At 34.8% G+C, this 20,211-nt stretch overlaps 1 protein-coding gene across 6 annotated transcripts in view; it reads right to left on the minus strand.

Moving 5' to 3' along the window:
• Window positions 1–20,211, minus strand: part of SLC12A7 (solute carrier family 12 member 7) — a 283,362-nt gene that overhangs the window by 32,098 nt on the left and 231,053 nt on the right. For all 6 annotated transcript variants that reach the window (XM_074201693.1, XM_074201698.1, XM_074201694.1 and 3 more), the window contains exons 10-17: window positions 16,658–16,756; window positions 16,079–16,136; window positions 14,999–15,173; window positions 12,235–12,353; window positions 7,992–8,090; window positions 7,108–7,227; window positions 5,154–5,258; window positions 4,507–4,675 (exon numbers count right to left, since the gene is read on the minus strand). In XM_074201693.1, the coding sequence (XP_074057794.1) occupies window positions 4,507–4,675; window positions 5,154–5,258; window positions 7,108–7,227; window positions 7,992–8,090; window positions 12,235–12,353; window positions 14,999–15,173; window positions 16,079–16,136; window positions 16,658–16,756 (944 nt within the window). The remainder of the gene's footprint in view (window positions 1–4,506; window positions 4,676–5,153; window positions 5,259–7,107; window positions 7,228–7,991; window positions 8,091–12,234; window positions 12,354–14,998; window positions 15,174–16,078; window positions 16,137–16,657; window positions 16,757–20,211) is intronic.

Genomic DNA, 20,211 nt, shown 5'->3' on the forward strand with positions numbered 1-20,211 from the left:
GGCATAATGAAAATGCGGCCCCCTAGAGAAAACCTGGTTACATAGATCCTCCATTATTGAGAACTCTTCTCGTCCCCTCTTTCACCCAAAACCCAAATCATCAGGAGGAACAAGTGTGATCTTCACTCCTCCATGCTCTTTTCAGACAATCCCCTCAACAGAATGAAGCTGCCTCTCCTTTATTTCCAATCCTAGGCCCTCTCTTTTATTCAAAGAGTCTTCCCAATTCAACCAGTTCCTAAACTCACTCCCTGATCTGCAATCTTTATTTCATTTTTTGTGAAATAGCAATCAATCCCCTTGCAAGAAGAAATAGTTTTAGGGGCAGCTAGGTGGCATAGTGGATAAAGCACTGGCCTTGGAGTCAGGAGTACCTGGGTTCAATTCCAGTCTCAGACACTTAATAATTACCTGTGTGGCCTTGGGCAAGCCACTTAACCCCATTTGCCTTGCAAAAACCTAAAAAAAAATTACTTACCTTAAAATTCCTTCAGAAGCACCAGCTAATTCTGACCTTACAGGTCAGGTTATGTTATCAAGCTGACACATCTTTCCTCCCCTCAACTTATTGTTTAAAAAAATAAAAAAGGATCATCTTTTTTTTTTCAGAGGTGAGAATCTTTCCTATATTAGTTATCCCCACTGAGGGATTTGAGGGATGGGGTAAGATGACAAGGCTAAAGATTGATTTAGCATTACCTAAAAAAACCGAAGTTTTGAGAAAATGAGAATCTGCAAAACAATCACTTTACCTATTGTCTTCCATGTGTTTCACAGGCATATTGGAAGGAGAATGTATTAGAGCCTCCCTCAACAAACAAGGGATTTTTCTGGGTCATGGAAAGAAGGTAATATTGTACAAACTGGCTCTTTATCTAACCATATAATTCATCTAGTAGTTACTTTAACTAATCTCAAATTTAAACTTTAAATGATTAAAAAATTTTGACTTAAAAATTCATGAGAGTATGCAAATTAGGTATAATAATAAATATCAAAGTAAGTGAATATTGATTGACCCCTCCTAAAAAAATCAAACTCTAAGAAAACACAAACTTTCTCTGTCTCAATTCCTTTTCCTATTGTCCTTCATAGTCACAAGAGATTAATAATAATAAGTATAAAGATTATTACTGCTAAAACTGACATTTGTAGTTACATATGAGTTAACATTTATATAAATTTTTGTTGCCTAATCATTTCAGTCAAGTCTGACTCTTCATGACCCCATTTGGGGTTTTCTTAGCAAAGAGACTGGAATATTTTACCAGTTCCTTGTCTAATTCATTTGACAGATGAGGAAACTGAGGCAACCAGGATTAAGTGACTTGGCCAGGGTCACACAACTAGTATCTGAGGTCTGATTTGAATTTAAGTCTTCCTGATTACAGACCTAGCACTCTATCCTCAGTGCCAAGGGACTATGTTAAGCCCCTATATATTATCTCATTTGAGCCACAATAACTCTGGGAAAGAGGTACAATTATTATCCCCATTTTGCAGATGAGGAAACTGAGGTAATTAAAGGCTAAATAATTTGCCCATGACCACACATCAAGCATCTGAGGCTGGATTTGAACTCAGGTTTCTCTGCCTTTAGGCTTAGTGCTTTGCCCTTTGAGCCTGGAGTCAGGAGTACATGAGTTCAAATCCAGCCTCAGACACTTAATAATTACCTAGCTGTGTGGCCTTGGGCAAGCCACTTAACCCCATTGCCTTGCAAAATTCTAAAAAAAAAAATAGACCTTAAAGAGGCCACTGGATAGAGAATTGTTGCCAGGAATTGCCATTTCCTTCATTAACATCTACTGCTTAGTCTTTAGAATCAAGTGTAGAGCTTTAGCTAACACTAATATATTCACCAGTGATTATCTTTGTGCCACAAATTTCAAGCCGTCTTCTTATAAATTAGGTTAAGATTAATGAATTCAAATTCATTATGTGGTAGCACAAACTTGAATATGAGGATAATGGCTGCCAACCAAGTAATTATTGCATTCCTAAGCTACATAGAATCCAAATGATCTAGGCATTATCTGCTCCTCTCTGTTTCTGTGAAGAGTCAATAAATGTGTCCCAAGATTGCATGAATGGAAGTTCTCAAAATTATTCCAGCTCCACAATAAATACACACATGAACCAAGATCAAAAGAAATGTAGTAAACTGGGAAATCATCTTTACAACTAATGATCCTGACAAAGGACTCATTTCTAAAATATATAGAGAACTGAGTCATATTTTTAAAACAAAAAGCCATTCCCCAATTGACAAATGGTCAAAGAATGTGCAAAGGCAATTTACAGATGAGGAGATCAAAGCAATCCATAGCCATATGAAAAAATGCTCCAAATCATTAATTATTAGAGAAATGCAAATTAAAGCTTCTCTGAGGTACCACCTCACACCTCTCAGATTGGCCAGTATGACCAGGAAGGATAATGATCATTGTTTGAAGGGTTGTGGGAAATCTGGGAAACTATTACACTATTGGTGGAGCTGGGAACACATCCAACCCTTCTGGAGAGCTATTTGGAACTACGCCCAAAGGGCAACAAAAATGTGCATACCCTTTGACCCAGCAATACCACTACTGGGTCTATACCCTCAAGAGATGATGAAAAAGGGTAAAAACATTACTTTACAAAAATATTTATAGCAGCCCTGTTTGTGGTGGCAAAGAATTGCAAATCAAGTAAATGTCCTTCAATTGGGGAATGGCTTAGCAAACTGCGGTATATGTATGTCATGGAACACTATTGTTCTATTAGAAATCAGGAGAGACAGGATTTCAGGGAAGCCTGGAGGGATTTGCATGAACTGATGCTGAGTGAGATGAGCAGAGCCAGAAAAACACTGTACACCCTAACAGCAACATGGGAGTGATGTTCAACCTTGAAGGACTTGTTCATTCCATCAGTGCAACAATCGGGAACAATTTTGGCCTGTCTGCAAAGGAGAGTGCCATCTGTATCCAGATAAGGAGCTGTGGAGTTTGAACAAAGTGCAAGGACTATTCCCTTTAATTTAGAAAAAAACATATCTTATTGTCTCATCTTGTTACCTCTTAGACTTCTCTTCTTTAAGGATATGATTTCTCTCTCATCACACCCAATTTGGATCAAGGTACAACATGGAAACAAAGTAAAGACTGACAGAGTGCTTTCTATGGGGGGATGGGGGGAGGGAAGCAAGATTGAGGGGAAAATTGTAAAACTCAAATAATATTTTTAATAAAAATAAATTAAAAAATAAAAATAAAGTTACTTGTTATATTAAAAAAATACACACATGCACACACACAATATATAATATATTACATCTAGTACTGTTACACAAGGGAGAAAAGTCATACCTCCTCCTCTGAGATGTGATGCTACCTTCTACCTACTCTGAAATGAAACTCACTGAGATTTAGCAAATCAAAGTTATTCCTCTAAAAATTTTCAAGTACTCTCAGAAATTCCTCATGACTGTAAATGTTACCAGAGATTTGAGGTTCTTTGGGCATGCAGCTTTCTATTACAACCTTTTTATGGAAAATAAATTATATGTAGATCTCATTGGAAAGATCTGCAGAATAATTATCTGTAGAATAATTCTAAAGTTTAGTTAACTCGGTTAACTTTCACATGTTTATAGCTATAGAATTTAGTCCAAATTATGTAGGTTACACCAATAAGAAAAATTAGGAGTTCAGAAACAAGTGAACATAACCAAGGGGTCAGTAATGAGGTCACTTCTCCAGAAACCTGAAGCAATTCCAACATCAGAATTAACATTTGTGGAGATTAACATTCTGAGAGGTTCCAACATCCAATTAGAAAACAACAAATATTGCTAACTTCTGACTTCAAATCCATTCGAAGTTAAGTGTGGGTGGAAAAAATTACTTCTCCTTCTCCTTCCCCTGTTACCTTATGGAAACCTCATAATAAATTTGGTATTGAAAGCTAAATCAGTTAACTTCTACAAAAACTAAGTTAGGCAATTAAGTTGCCAGTGCCCAGCAACTAGCCAGTTTTAGGGGCCAGACAGAAGTCCAGGTTTTCATGTCTCCAAATCTAGTTCCCTCTTCACTTGCCATATTGCCTAAGAGACATCCGAGGTTTCCCAACCTAGTCAGCTGAAATTACAGCCCCGATGTCCTAAATATTAGAACACACTGTAATGGGAGACATTTCTATTTTGGAGAAGAAATGTTTCTAAGGTGCTAGAATATGGTCATTAAAAGAAACCAAGATGATGTGAATATTATTTCTGGTTCTGGAGTTGAAAAATCACTGCCAAATTTTGTGTGCTGATAAAGATGCATAATACATTAAATTAAAATTTAAATGTTAGACCATGAAATCTTAATTCGAATGCCGAATCTTCTGAAATGATACACTGAATTTTTTTATTAAAGTGTTGGCTTGTACCATTTGTTCCTATTTGGCTCTAGACAATCAGGAAAAAGGTGTTGGAGGGGATTAGAAGGAAAGATGGGTGGGCAGGTGGGTGCATACCTCTTCAGCTCTCTGGGCTTCTCGATATTTATCCAAGTATGTTCCTTCCAGGACAGAGCCCACAATTGTTAACCCTTTACCAGCCTTCAACTGGGTAGTGAATGAGAGTAACCTTGGATGCTTTACACACTGTTCTGAATCCAAATTCAGCATAACCAGAACTTGAGGTCTGTGGTATAAAATAAAATTAAGAAAAATAAGTGACAGTGAATTGACAGATTAAAAAGATTGGATTTGCTTAAATAACTGGTAGAAATGGACCTAAAATTCAGAACTACAGTTTACTGGTTTATGGCCCCCTCTACTGGACAAAAGTACTTATCGTCATGTCCAAATTATACATAGCTGCTGAAGTAGCAGAAAAATATTGATTATAAATTGAATTTTTATGCAGTCTAAAAACTCAAGTTACTTTTCCCCAATATACATTTGTGTTAATGTGGGTCTTACAGGCTATAGCATTTTGGGGTATTTTCAATGTATTGAACAGTTGTGCTGATTTTTAATTCCTATTGTGCTGACTCAAAACACTAAAATTTCAGCCTACTGAGTTTTGCATTGACTTAGCTTCAGACGTATGCCACAATATAGGGATGAAAACAGAGATGATTAATACCCTCAAGACAGAAAAATCATAGGAAACTTACCTCCAGTTTTTAGTGTGGGGTGGGCCATGTTCTACCCGTAATAACGCATAACGAGCAGCATTCAAAGATAAACCTCTTATCCCATCACCCCATTCTTTCTCAGCTCTTAAAAATAAAAAAAAAAACAATTCACTTTAAACCAGTGACAATTGATGGATCAATTGTGCTGACTTTTTTTTCCTTTCTAAAAAAATATTATTTGTCACATGAAATGATGCTCTAGGAGAAAGAAGCATGAAATTGGAAATTATAAGTTATATAAGAAAGAGAAAAATCAATTAAAAATTTTTAAAAAGCTGATAGTGATTAGACCATTATATTAAAACTTAATAATCTGAGCCAGAAAATTTTAATTATTGTGCTAGTTGAACAGCATTCTACAATAAACCTCTATTAATGAATGGAATATGCTTCAAAGAATGATAAAGAGTACCAAAAGTAATTCTATGCTCTTAAGTTGACATGAGGTGCAAATGTATGTGTGTGGTCACACAAAATTATTATGTACATTAATGCCAAATGTCTCTATGGCAGTAATAGGAAAAGGGAACTATGGTTATATAGATGCACATGTAAAACATATAAACATAATTATGCACATGAAGAGAAATTAATATAAAATAGCTAAAGAAAATGGGGAATTAGAGGGGGAAGGGCTGAAGAGGGAGAAGACAGTATATAAAAGGTGGAAAGTGATAAAAAGAAGACAGCTTATAAATGGTGATCTTTAGAGAAAATTAGAGATTGTGAGAGGTGGAGTTGAGGATGGAGTGCATGCTAAGCATGGGGGACAGTCACTGCAAAGATGTAGAACCAGGAGAGGGAATGCCATATATCTAATACAGGTCTACTAAAAAAAAAATCAGCTCATCTGCTAGACCATAGAATGTGGGAAGGGAACTACCCCTAGTTTGTGAAGAGCTTTTAAAGCTAAACAGAAAAGTTGACATTTGATGTTCAAATGCTAGTTTGAATGCTTCACAATTTTGCATCAAACAAGATGAAAACTAAAAAACCACTGACAAAAGGTTTGTTTTTAAACAAATTGCGGATACTCGGACATGACAGCTGTATTTTATAGACTGATTAAAAATAAGCAAAAAAAATGTAGACAACATTATCCCCAAATCTTCCTTTCAAAAATGCTAGTATAAGAGACACTATAACTAGACAGTAAAGAGGTATAGCCAATTTTTTAAAAATTTTCAGAGTAGAAAATCTAATGATTATTGTATGAACACAGTAAACTGCAAAACAAGATAATGGGAACTGAGACTTTGTCATACATTTCATCAGATAGGTACTGCGTCAAAACACATCCAAATTTAAGACTCCCTCCCAATTGTGTATAGTTCTTGATTGTTACTATTTGTTTTGTTTTGTACAGCCCAGGAGCTATGAATGGTTTTACATTTTAAAATAAAGTTTTGCTGCACTTAAAAATCTAAGACATTCTTGGCTCATGGGCCAAAATGTATCTTTAAAAAGGCAATGAGCTGGACTTGCCCTTGGGAAGAAATTCAAATCAACCCAAAAGAGTTATATTGCTCAGAAAAAAGAAAAGTGGGGGTAGGGGGAAGGAGGACTGTAGGGAGATCTCTTAGCTTCAATATGGATATACACAATGCATACACTCAATGCTGATACTTGCAACATAGATACACATTCACTTGAAATTTCCCCATATTTTTTTAGGATTTTTTTTTTGCAAGGCAGATGGGGTTAAGTGGCTTGCCCAAGGCCACACAGCTAGGTAATTATTAAGTGTCTGAGATCGGATTTGAACCCAGGTACTCCTGACTCCAGGGCTGGTGCTTTATCCACTGCGCCACCTAGCCGCCCAAATTTCCCATATTTTCTAAGCATCTCTCCTTTCTTTTCTATGACTTCTAAGTTCATTAAGTCATAATAAACAAGAACCTAAGGAAAAAGAAAACAAAACCAGACTACTTACCCTCTGTATTCAATGTACTTGTAGATACAGCCAGCAATAAGCATAGCAAACAAAGCATAGTACCAAGAGCAAATAAACATCAAGGCAAGACACAAACTCATCCCAAGAAAGGAAAGAGTCCTATGAAGAAAAAAATTATAAAACTAAATTATTTTCCCCCATCAATTCTCATACTTCACTAAGCAGAAATAAAATTCGCTAAGAATGGGCTGTGAAAAATAATAGAACCAAATTATTGTGTTCCAAAACTAAAGGTAAAAAGGTAAAGCTGGTATTTGGCTAAAGTTAGAAAGTTATTTCAACTGAAATATATGTGAATTAGCAGCAGCCCTCCTTCAAGCTTATATGCTACAAATTACAAAAACTCACAACCTATTTTCAAAGATAGTTTATAGCTTTGATCTTCACAGATTACATAAAAAGCCAATGATGAGTCTTTGGCATGAAATGTTACATTGAGTGTTGAGGTTTTAAATCAGCAGATTCATGACTAGATGAGAGACATTTAAGGTGTGATAGGTAACATGGTATCATGGATTGGGAGCTAATTTTGGAGTCAAGAAGACCCAGATCTATATCTAGCCTGACCCTAGTGAGTTGACCCTGGAAAATTCAAGTAACCTCTTATGGCTCTGGAAACCACTCAAGTCTTGCAGTCTTAGGAAGGGTACCACTCTGCATTAGCATTTTTAACAGGAGCTCCATTACAATCACATATTTGATTAAAAAGAACCAATATTAAGAGATATGCCACATAAAACCTCAAAGTTGTTAAGACCCAATGAACAGAGGATATAATTATCCACCAGACATTCCATAAACAACTGAAAATGCTATGAGAGTATAGCAAATGATATGCAGAAATAAATGTAACATTAGCTTACCAATGATAAAACTTGAAACGAGGGCGCCAATTTGGGGTGCGCAGAAGAGTCTGTACTGCACAAGCCAAATTCACAAACATGTAGCACATGAGGAAAAACCTGAGGAGCAGAAAGTATAAAAGATCACATCAATGTTGCACAAATGTCACAGCCTTGGATGGATGCAGAGAAACCAAAAAGTAAGAGGGACTGGGTTAATTATCACTGGCCAATGAAAGTTGGGTAAAAGTAGGAAAACTAAAGGTCTCCTGGCCCAACCTGGTTCAAGAAACTAGTGGGTATCTAAAATGTAAACTGTCCTCATGAACAAGTTATCAATGTATTCTCTAAGAAGAAATTCCAAGATCCAGATTGCTTCACAAGTGAATTTTAACAAACATTTAAAGAACTAATTCTAATGCTATATAAACTATTTGGAAAAAAGATAAAGAAGAAGTCCTACCAAATTCCTTCTATATATGGTTTGATAACTTTAAAAAGAGAAAGTAAACTATAGATCAATTTCCATAATGAATATTGATGCAAAAATTTTAAATAAAATAATAACAAGGAGATTATCACAAACATCATATATTATGATCAGATGGGATTTATGTCAAGGATGAAGGACTGTTCAAATTAGGAAAAAATAAAAACTAAAATTATGATAATCTCAACAAAGGCAAAAAAAACCTCTTCAGAAAATCCAATTACTCATTCCTATTAAAAACAGTAAAAAAGCAGAGGAATAATATAGACTTTTCTTTAAAATGATAAGTAGTTTCTATCTAAAACCAAGAGCAAGCATGATCTGTAGTTGGGATAAACTAGAAGACTTCTCAATAAGATCAGGGGTAAAGAAAGGATCACCACTATTCAATATCATACAAAAAATATCTACAGAAAGAAAACAAGAGAAAATTAGAACAATGAAGAAACAAAACTATCACAAAAACTGCTGGGAAAATTGGAAAGCATTTTGGCAGAAACTAGGTATAGACATCTCACAATGAATGACAAGGTAGGTCAAAATGAGTACATGACTTAGATATAAATGTCATAATAATCAAATTAGGAGGAGCATGGAAAAGTTTACCTCTCAAATAGATGGATAAGGGAAGCATTTATGACCAACAAGAGCTAGAGAAGATGACAAACAAAATCAATGCAGCCAAGAGTAGAAGGACAGAAGGAAACTAGGAAAAGAATTTTTAAGTAAGGTTCTCAGATAAAGGCTTCATTTCTCAAAAATTTAGGAAACTCAAAAAATTCATAGAAAAAAAGAGTCATTTCCCAGTTGATAAATAAACAAAGAATTATAGGCAGTTTTCAGAAAACAAAGTTATCTATAGCCAAAAGGAAAAAATGCTCTAAATCACTATTGATTAGAAAAGTGCAAATTAAAACATCTCTGAAGTTCTACCTCAGACCTATCACATTGGCTAATATGACAGAAAAGGATCCATCCCCTTGGAAGGGATATGGGAAAACTAGGACAATAATGCACCATTGGTGGAGTTGTGAATTGACACATCTCTTCTGGAGGGTAATCTAGAACTATCCCCAAAGGACTATTACACTCTCCACACCTTTTGACCCAAGGAAAAAGATCTATATATATTCAAAAATAGAGTAGCTCTTCCATGATAGCAAAAACATGGAAATTGAGAAGATCCCCATCAATCGTGGCTAAACAAGTTGTGGCATATGACTGTGATGGAATATTATTGTACATAAGAAAAGAACAACAGAATGATTTCAGAAAAATCTAGAAAGTCTTATATGAACTCATACAAAGTGAAATGTGCAGAAGATAATAATATATATATATTATATATATATAAATTTATTTATAGTAACAGCAACATCATAATGATGATCAATTATTAAAGACTTAGGGACTCTGATCAAGTCAATGATCCAAGACAATTTTGAAGACTCACAATGAAAAATGCTATCTACTTCCAAAGAAAGAACTATTGATGAAGGGTGGGTGGAGATTGAAGAACAGTTTTCTTTTCTATTTTCTTGTTTTTATTTTTTGCAACATTGCCAATATGGAAATGTTTTGCATGATTTCATAAGGATAACTGAATCATATTTATTGCCTTCTCAGTTTGGTAGGGAAGGGACTGACAAGAGGGAGAGAATTCAAAATTTTTGAAAAATTAATGTCAAAAACCCCTGTTTTTATAAATTTTAAAATCTTTATTTAAATATATGTGGGCATGTATATATTCATATTTAATTGTAGCCTTCTCTAGTAGGGAGACTGGGGGAGGTGCAAAAGGGAGGGAGATAAATAAAATAAAAAGTACACAGCAAAGAAGGAAATCTAAAAGAGAGCACAGAAAAGCTGGGTGTGCAGGATTTATTACATAGATTTTTGTGAAATGGAAATATAGTGTCTTATATTGAGTATTCTTGTGTTCTGCTGGTTCACGGCAATGTTCTTTTTTTGTCTTTTCTCATTTGTACTTAAGCTTAAAATGAATTTTTAAAATATTTAAATAACTGTATTTTCTTATTAAAATACTCCAAGGTTTTAATTAATTAATGACAACTTGGCTCTGTGAATTATGATTCTCAATCCTATTCTCAAGTCCATCAAATGTATCATTTATGCATTTGGAAAATGCTAAAATTTATTTCCATTCCTATTAAATAGGAGGCACAGAAAAGCTTACTGCTATGATCAAAAAAAGCTTAGGAACTCTGAATTTAAGTGTTTGCCTAATAACTCTTGCACTCTCCTAGCATTTGCTACCAAATCTTTTTGGGCAAATCTCTTTCTCTTTAGGGCTTACCTGTTTCACAGACTCAGGTCTTCCTGCTTCCTGCTTGGCTAGTCTCTCACCTCTCATATAACAGGTCCAAAAACTCCTATTCACTTTTTTTTTTTTAGGTTTTTGCAAGGCAAATGGGGTTAAGTGGCTTGCCCAAGGCCACACAGCTAGGTAATTATTAAGTGTCTGAGCCTGGATTTGAACCCAGGTACTCCTGACTCCAGGGCTGGTGCTTTATCCACTGCACCACCTAGCAGCCCCTCCTATTCACTTTCAAAGAGAATCTTCTTTCAAGGATCAACATTTCCATTTATGGTAACCCAAGTCAACTGGCCCTCTTTGGTTCTTCAAGAGTCTTGATTTTCCCATACTTTGAGATACCTACATTAAGAGTCTACAAAGACTCTCAGATCTACAGCTACTTTCATTGCCACCACTCTGGTTCATAAACAATAATCTAATTTTTCTTTCTGTTCCAATTCTATCCCCTTTCTTATTCATTCTGTACACTCCATTAACATCAACCTTTCTAAAGTCTTCCATCATGAACTTTACTAATTCCACAGGCTAGTTGGCTATATTGTATAGTTCAAAACAAGACTTCCGATCCACTCAGGTTGATCTGAGTCACCTCCCTTCATTTCTTTTCTCCACTACTACTTCCTCCCTCCTAAGTCTTTCTTACTTCACTCTCCAAATTCAGCTGCTACTCTTCGAGGGACAAGAGCAGCTGGGATGCCTCTTCTAGATAACCTCAACACAGAACTGTCCCAATTCTTTAATCTTTTATGGTCACATGTTGCCACCACCTCTGTGCAAAAAGCAGATAATGTGAAGTTAGGGGACCTGCGTTCAAATCTCATTTCAGTGTGATCATGGGTACTGTGGAACACAATTTCCTCAACTGTAAAACTGGAGTAGCATAAGACAAAATCAGCTCTAATTCACCTTAGAGCCTACAGATATGATCCTAAAATGATATATGGTATATATTGTATATTTTATTCTTTTAAGATTTAGCTTAAAATCATCGCTTGTTTCTAGTTAGTTTGTGAACTCTGTGGTCTAAAAGAACATCTTATTTCTATCCTCACAACATTACAAATGTTCATATGGACTATTTGTGGCCGACCTGTAGTAGAGCTTTCCAAGCTCATAATGGTCTGATCAGCCACAGTGGGACACATAGTACTATCACCCCAACACAGTGATGTCATTTTGATTCTCTGTGAGAATGAAGGATAACAACTAGGTATTGTGTTTACATAAAAATATCAGTCACTTAATAAAACACATATTGACTTGGCCATAAGGAATCTCAAATGTATTTTTTAGGGTTCTAGAATTTTAAAAATCAGAATATTAATTATCAAAGAAGTAAAAAAAATTAGGGAGTGTAAGAATGAAGGGAAATAGTACTTTAAAAGTCAAACAAATGAAATTTACTTAAATATTTACATCCTGACACATGTACTTACATTGAAAGAATTGGTGCTACACTGTCCAAAGAAGCAATTAGGATTCCTATTTCACAGATGAGAGCAGTGAGGACCAAGGCCCATGTGGGCTCTCCATTGGCTTTCCCATGACCAAAGACCTAATTCAAGTAAAGAGCATAAATGTAGTTATTTTTTTAATCTATTGTGCTTGTAGAAGTTTGACAAAGGATCACATTCTAATAAACAAAAGTTTTGGGGTTTTTTTTAAATAGTCAGGACTGAAACATCTAGCTTTTTCTCACTTACACATAACAAACTTGAGAAAAACAAATAGTAAGTTTTCCCTAAATGTCAACATAGATACAAAAGCACCCACATGTCCTAAACTATTTAGCCCCTTCTAAGAAGAAATGTCCAATAAAAATAAGGAAAAGCTATGTTCAAAAACTCTTCATTGTCTTCAAAGATGGATGATTTGAGGGAACAGAACTAGGAGTCCTAAAAATTATTTTAGTTGGAATGATAATCAATGTGCATTCTCTTGTCTGCAGATTAATGTACTGACCTCAAATCTGTGAAGCAACAAGGGAACAAGGGTCAGGAATTGGCCCTTGAGGACCACAAAACACATCAATTGGGCATAAATACTCCTCTTGGCCAAACAGCAACTGCCTCAAGCCAAAAATAATTCTGCAACATATATATACATCCAGTTGGTGGCATCAGTCAGCCACTTTTAGAAAGACTTTTTTGTTCTTTTCTCCTCCTGAAAGTCACTCCTCTAAACTGCTGCTTCATTGCCTTATTAGTACAGGATGATGTCCCTAAAGACCATGCCAGTAGAATGTAAAATACTAGCTCTTAAGTCTCTGGGGTTAGTGCAGATAATGACTGTGGTACATGTCTGAGTGCTCTCAGTCCAGTTAAAATGAGAAATCGTCGGCCCTGTAAGGCTGACCACCAGAAGGTGACAATTTCAGGGATTTTCATAAATCAATTAGGGGCAGTTAAGAGGTGCAATAGATAGAACACTAGAACTAGAGTCAGGAAGATGAGTTCAAAGTCGGCCTTAGACATTTACTGATGTGTAGCCCTGGACAATTCACTTGACCTCTAATTCTTAGTTCCTCATTTCTGCTTTAGAGGGAGTTTTCACACTACAAAGTCATAGATCCTGTGCTTATTTACACTGAGTGTGATTATCTTTAGAGGAGATTAATATATTGAGCAGAAGATTAGGCAAGATGACCTTAAAAACTTAAATTTTTTGTTTCTGTAATAGACCTCTTTGGCATATATAAAATATAGAATTAAGAAAAAAATTATTATATTGAAATTTTTTAAAGTTCACATACTCCAGATAAACCCTCTTCTAGACCAACTGGAACAAATGTACATAGATCAATTCACAAACCTTAAAACACTATAAAAATGTGCAGAGAGGGACAAATGAGCCCAGAGTAGACATAGAGCCTACTATATGTCAAATACTGTATTAATAAGAACTTTTTACAACTACTATTTCATTTGATGCTGACAACCCTGTAAGGTTCTGGTATTATGCATATTTTTAGTTCAGAAAACTGTGATAAACAGAAGTCAAGTGACCTTCCCTAGGATCACACAGCTAGTGTCTGAGGCCAGATCTGAACGTGTATAAGCATCTAAGTCTGAGTCTAAGTCCACTGTATCTAAAGACTAGGAAAGATTAATAATCATTAACAAAAGAATTCTATTTCTCTGCTTCTTGTTCTAAGATCGTTCTCTGATCACATGAGATGATTCAAGTTAATAACCACGTAAACCAAAAAGTACAAGGAGTATTCAAGGAGAGAGAAACCTGACCAGAAGAATTGGACCATATTCCTTTTTTCTGACTATCTGAAATCATTTCATTACCAGGAATGAATATAAATGATAACATGATCAAGTTCTTTTTGTTGTTGTTGTTGTTCATCCTTCATTCTCAAAGAGGTCAATGACCTCAGGAGGGTGATATCTTGACTTGCAAATGAATTGGATTTCAACAACACAAGGCTGTGCAAGGTCCTCAGCTTCACTCTCTCCTACAAGGTCATTAGAGTTCAGATCAGGATGACTGGAGATGCAGTGGCAAACCCTGGCCTTTTTAAGCTAAGGTCCTGCTCAGGTCTCTGTCTGAGGCAACATCCATTCAGTGTTTTAAGACTAGGTAAGAAATGAGGCAAAAAATGGTCTAGTTTTCCTACCTCCCCCCAAAATATATCAATCTGGGATGAGAAGACCCTCTGGATTTCTTATCAGAAAAGAAACAATTGACATTTATACTCTCACTCTGAGACATCAAATTTTAAATGATGAATAAATGAGGTTTAGGCAAGAACTTATTATACAATCAATTGACAAAATGATCAAATCCAATGACTTATCTTTGCAGAAGACATTCATGATACCAGGATATAATGATAAGTAACTTTCTTTAAAACTAAATTCCCTACCCATGCTATATGATTCCTTTCAATAGCCAGCTCTGCTCTGAATGGAAGCATCCTTACTTTTCTCTATATGTTCATCAGGTACACTTGATAGACATCTGCATGGCAAAGCATGGTGATAACTGTTTCTTTCCCCAAGCACCAATTCATCATTTCAGGAAAAGGAATATGATTCAGTCTCCCTTAACAGAAAAGAAGCTCCTTGAGGGCAGATCATTTTGTCCACTCTCACTTGGAATACAAATGATGCTTAATTAGTGTATGCTAACTTCCATAACCAAGTTAGTGAGAAAAGTCTTTAAAAAAAAAGACATGAAGCCTGTCCTCACCTGAAGGAAAGGAACAATTCCATCTCTTGCAATGGCCTGCAGCAGCCTAGGAGCACCTGTTAAGCTCTGTAGGCCAGCACCACAGGTGGAGAAGAAGGAGCCTATGACGATGACCCAGGGAGAGGGCCAGGCCAGCATGCCAATCACAAGTTTTCCTTTCAGAGCTTCTCCAAACCTAGAAAGGAGGAAAGGAGAAGAACAGGTATTAATAGGGACAGATTTTTGATTGACTAAAACACAAGCAAATGATGAATTAATTGATTGTCTTATTTTTCTGTATTTTTTGATAGTATTTTTTTTAGTATTACTAAAAAAATGTAGCTAACAATGTGAACAAGACAGCAGTTTTGGTTCAGAATGAAGAAAATAATTAAAAGGGACTTTAAAAGTGCTATTAGGGTTCTACAAAAGAAGACTTTTCAAACGGGTTTTTTTTCTCTCTTAAGTAGATGGGTATATGTCTAATATATACTGTATCATATACAGATTGTAATATAATGTATATTATACACACATACTCAGAATACAACATTCTGTATATTATACATATTATACTATGTATGTTATATTACGTATCCTGTATATTATATGCATATGTACCACACTATACAATATTCTGTATAACTATTATAATACAATATTCTATATATTTTAACTATTACAATATAATGCAATATTTTGTATATTATAACAGTTATAACATAAATATATGTATATATGCATATAATACATACTGTATATTATACAGACACAGCATAATACAGTATTCTGTATATATTACATGATATACTATTATTATCATATATACTGTATACTATACACAAAATACAATATACTATATAATATACAAACTTGCAAAATAAAATCCAGTACATTATATACAGTTTTTATAACATATTGAATATACAGTACATTGTACACACATATAAGCAAGTAGGATAAAGTTTTACTAACATTTTATTAAAATTTTAAATAAAAAGTACACCAAAGGATTTCAATCTTCTATTTAAACATTGCTTTGCTTGGACTCAAAGCTCTCAAAGAATGCAAGCTACAAACTAAAAATTAAAATGAACATACTTATCTCTCAAAATTACACCTTCTATACAGGCTCCAAAAAGGACAATGCTGGACAAATCTATTTTGCTAAGTTAAAGGACAATGATAAGACATCTAAAATATAGAAATAAGCTCAAATAAGCACAAGAACTTAGGAAGCTAGGTAATAGGTGAGTTGCCTATAAAGCTAGGGGCTTGTTATAGGCACTACAAAAGAGCACCTCACTGTATAATAAAATATCATGGTCTCAAGAGATTGGAAACTTTTGCTCATCTCTCTGTATCTCTCCCCTCCCATGTCTCCAAAGATGACTACAGTTAAAATTCTATGATTTTTCTTCTTTTTTCCCCCCAATTTATTGAATAACTTTCTGTTACGTTACAAACAATTCTAATCACTCCAAATATTTACAAACATAACAATTATGGTCACAGGCTTGAGAAATTTTTTTGGAAAAAGAAATCTGTATTCTGATTCAGATCAGTACATTTCAGAAAAAAAATGTCAGTGAAGATAATTGGGATGTGAAATTTCACTTCCCACAAAAGAAGATCAGAACAAAGGCATCTAACATCTCAACATCTTTGCCCAAAGGATACAGATAAAAGATGTGGTCGCAATTGCCAAAATTGTTCCAGTGGGAATGGATTTCTGAGCATCCCTCAAATCACCAGATCGGTTTGAACCTGCCATGATACCTAAAACACAGACAAAATCAGTTATTTTGGTCTATCTTATAAACCATGACAGATACACAAACTTTTAAGTTGAGGTTAAGGAACTACAGAAATATCTTGCTTTTCAGAGGTCAAACTCACCCACAGAAGAATATAATTTCCATCTGCCAACTGCAAAACCACTGAACTAAAACCAGACTGGTTATTCTTTGAGTCCTTAGCCCATTCAGATTTTTTTTACTCTCATTTAACATATAATTTTATCAATTTTGACTATCCAGTCACTGCTAGTTAAGAGGAAATAAGCTGACAAGGAGATAGGAAAACAGGTTATCAAATGGAGGGAGAATTTACCATCCCAGAAATAATTTATCCATGAGTAATGAATAAATTCTTAGTAAAGGTTAAATCATGTTCAAGATCTACTATCTAAGTAGGCAATGAAATATCGACACTTTTTTCTTTTTAAAAATATATTTTATTTTTCCCCCAATTATATGTTAAAACAGTTTCAAGTTCTATCCCTCCCCTCTTTCCTTACCTTCCTCCATTGTTGAGATGGTAAACAATGAGATAGAGGATATACATGTGCAATCATGTAAAATATTTTCCTATTTCCATCAAAATGGTTGAAATCAGTTGTTGAAGGTAGAGTTTGAAGGAAAGCCTCTCAGACATGTAGAAAATTCTTTTTACATCTTTATTGATGCTAAATACTTGAGACTTTTCTTAACCAAATAAATTGTCTTGATTCTATGAAATGGTAAAGCATACAGCTGACAAAGCAAAACTAGGGTAAGCTTCCTAGTTACATGGAATAAAAACTTCACTATTAAGTCATGCCATAATGACATAATAATGTCAATAAATTCTTTATTTAAAAGGATTATATTCTTACTCCCTCATTCAAAGAAGCAATGTTAACAGACATGGTTGTATCCCTGCAGTCAATGGGGTTAAGATCAAGATGCACTAATGATCTAAAAAGAGTGTGAAAATTTTTTGGTCCTCTCTTCGCATCAGAGAAGAAGTCCAAATTATTATGGAATTAAAAGATAAAATATGTTGATATTATGCAATAGGCATATATACAATATGATTTTATGCAATTCAGTTTCCAAACTTTTTCTGTTTGCTGGCCTTTGGGTGTCATTCACAACTTCCATAAAACTCCCCCAAAATTCCTGGTTAATTTCTTATGTCAATCTGTGACATAGTGAAACCAGGATAGGAAAAGTTGGCAATGTAGAAAAGGGACAACTGTACTCACTTCTATGTTTCAGTTATCTCAAATTTCAACAATCCCTTAACTGATCTTGCTAAGGGCCTCCTTGTTTATAATCTGAACAACCCTAGGAAAAAGGAATTCTTGATAAAGAACTGCAGCAAGAGCTACCTGATGTTAACACTTAAAAACTCTGTAATAAATTCTGGAAATAAAAATTTTGTCTAGTTCTCATAAAGCACAATAAACAAAGAGTTGTCATAGAACCCTAACAATTTTTTATACTTAGAGAAAGTAGCTAAGTATTCATCAGAGCAGGGCTTCTTAACTGAGTCTGGTCTGTGAATTTAAAAAATAATCAACACATATTTTGAGAAATGATTGGTTTTCTTAATTATATTAATTATATATATATATTAATTATATGTGTGTGTGTGTGTGTGTGTGTGTGTGTGTGTGTGTGTATATCAAGACTATGTTGTTTAAAGGCTATAATTGTTAGTAGCACCCTCTAAATTTCAGTACCAAAGAAAAAACTTCTGTCCCACCTTCTCTCCCACCCCAAAATACGATCTTCACCAAAAGAATTCTATTTCTTTCAGAATTCCTTGTGAATATAGCTGGCCTTACAATACTAAAATTGGTCTCTAGGGTTCAGGAAAAATGTTATCTCAATACGGTCTTCTTTGATCCAACTTATTCTAATATAAACACTGGCAAACAATTAAAGGTAAAAATTAAAGAAAATATATGTGATTCAAAAAATATCTTCAGGTCAAAAAATCTAGTCCATTTCAAAGACAGAGGCATTGACTATGAATGAATGAAGGGGCTTCTTAGTCATATGTGTATATATACATACATGTATATCTATGTGTAAGATGTATAGAATGTGTAATATACATACTTATAAATCTGTGTGTATTTCTTCAGTTTTATGTTTTTAATCACCTAATAAGACTTCATGTTTGTGAGAGAAAAATCTGTATTTGCAGCATAATGCAGATGACTTTTAGAAAAATGTTTATTTTCAGCTATTTGAAAAAGCATCATTTTCTCTTAGAATTAAGAGCCTTCTTTCTTCAGTTTGCAATAATTCATATTAACAAAGTAAAACTTGTATGGTTCAGTGGTATTTAACTTTGCTCTAAGGCTCTAGATTATTTTTTTCGGTCCCATTGATATCATGATTGAATGCTGTCAGATTCAAGATATACAAAGCTCCCCCAGCTTTAATACATAAAGAGGGGGCTCAAGTCTGCATGCTTCTTGGCCTTGCTGAGGATCCAGTGGAACATGGCAGCAGTTGGGTGGCTCTGGGACCTGGTGGCCCATATGAACCTCCTCAAAGATAATTTTACATGATTGGTAGTGACTCCTTAGCACTAAAGTAGAAGTTTCACTATTGCATTCAGAGAAAAGGGAACATTTGCATGATGAAAAAAAGAGAGGGGAAAAAACTGGGCAAAATTCCAGCGGAGACTATGATTATCATTTCACGGGATTTAGTTGCTATTTATCTAATCTGACCCTTTTATGGAAGATATTAAAAGCTATTAAATCTCTCTCTACATGCAGGCATGCTGGGGTATCAAATGAGGATTATGACACAAACCTTCTGAGGATCTGGAACAACTGTGTGGCTGGGTTAAAACCTTACCAAGATAGCATCCTGTCCCATTTAGAACACTCTTTGTTCCCTTAAAATAGAAGCACTACAACCACTGGTTTACCTAATTTGGTCTTTTAGAAAATCAGTGATATTCTTTGATTAGAAGGGAAAAGCAGCATACATAAAAATAATTAGTTTTCTAATCTCACATGGACACTGAGGGCCATGGAAGATCATTCATCAGAAGTAGGTACTGACAGATTGAACTCAAGCAGATCCCTCACTTAAAAGCTGAGCTATTCTTGCAGCATTACACTAGCCTGTGATAAAAAAAAAACAAGTCTCAAAATATGCCCTTTCAATTACCATGAAATGAGAAGTGGAATAATCTTCAAGTGCTTTATATGTATAACCTGTATCTGATTGCTCACCAACTCAGAGAGGGAGAAGGGAAGGGATAGAAAAAAACAACCCTTACAAATCTGATAAATATCATATAAAAATTATCTCTTATATATCTCTTTCCCTTAATCCTAATTCCTCATGCCAAAAATTATTAATTTGTAAATATGCTTAAGAAAATATGTATGGAAAATGCTAATCTGACTGTTCCCTGCTGAGAGAAGGCAGGTAGGAGAG

The sequence above is a fragment of the Macrotis lagotis genome, chromosome X, assembly GCF_037893015.1.
Source record: "Macrotis lagotis isolate mMagLag1 chromosome X, bilby.v1.9.chrom.fasta, whole genome shotgun sequence".
Classification (NCBI taxonomy): Eukaryota; Metazoa; Chordata; class Mammalia; order Peramelemorphia; family Peramelidae; genus Macrotis; species Macrotis lagotis.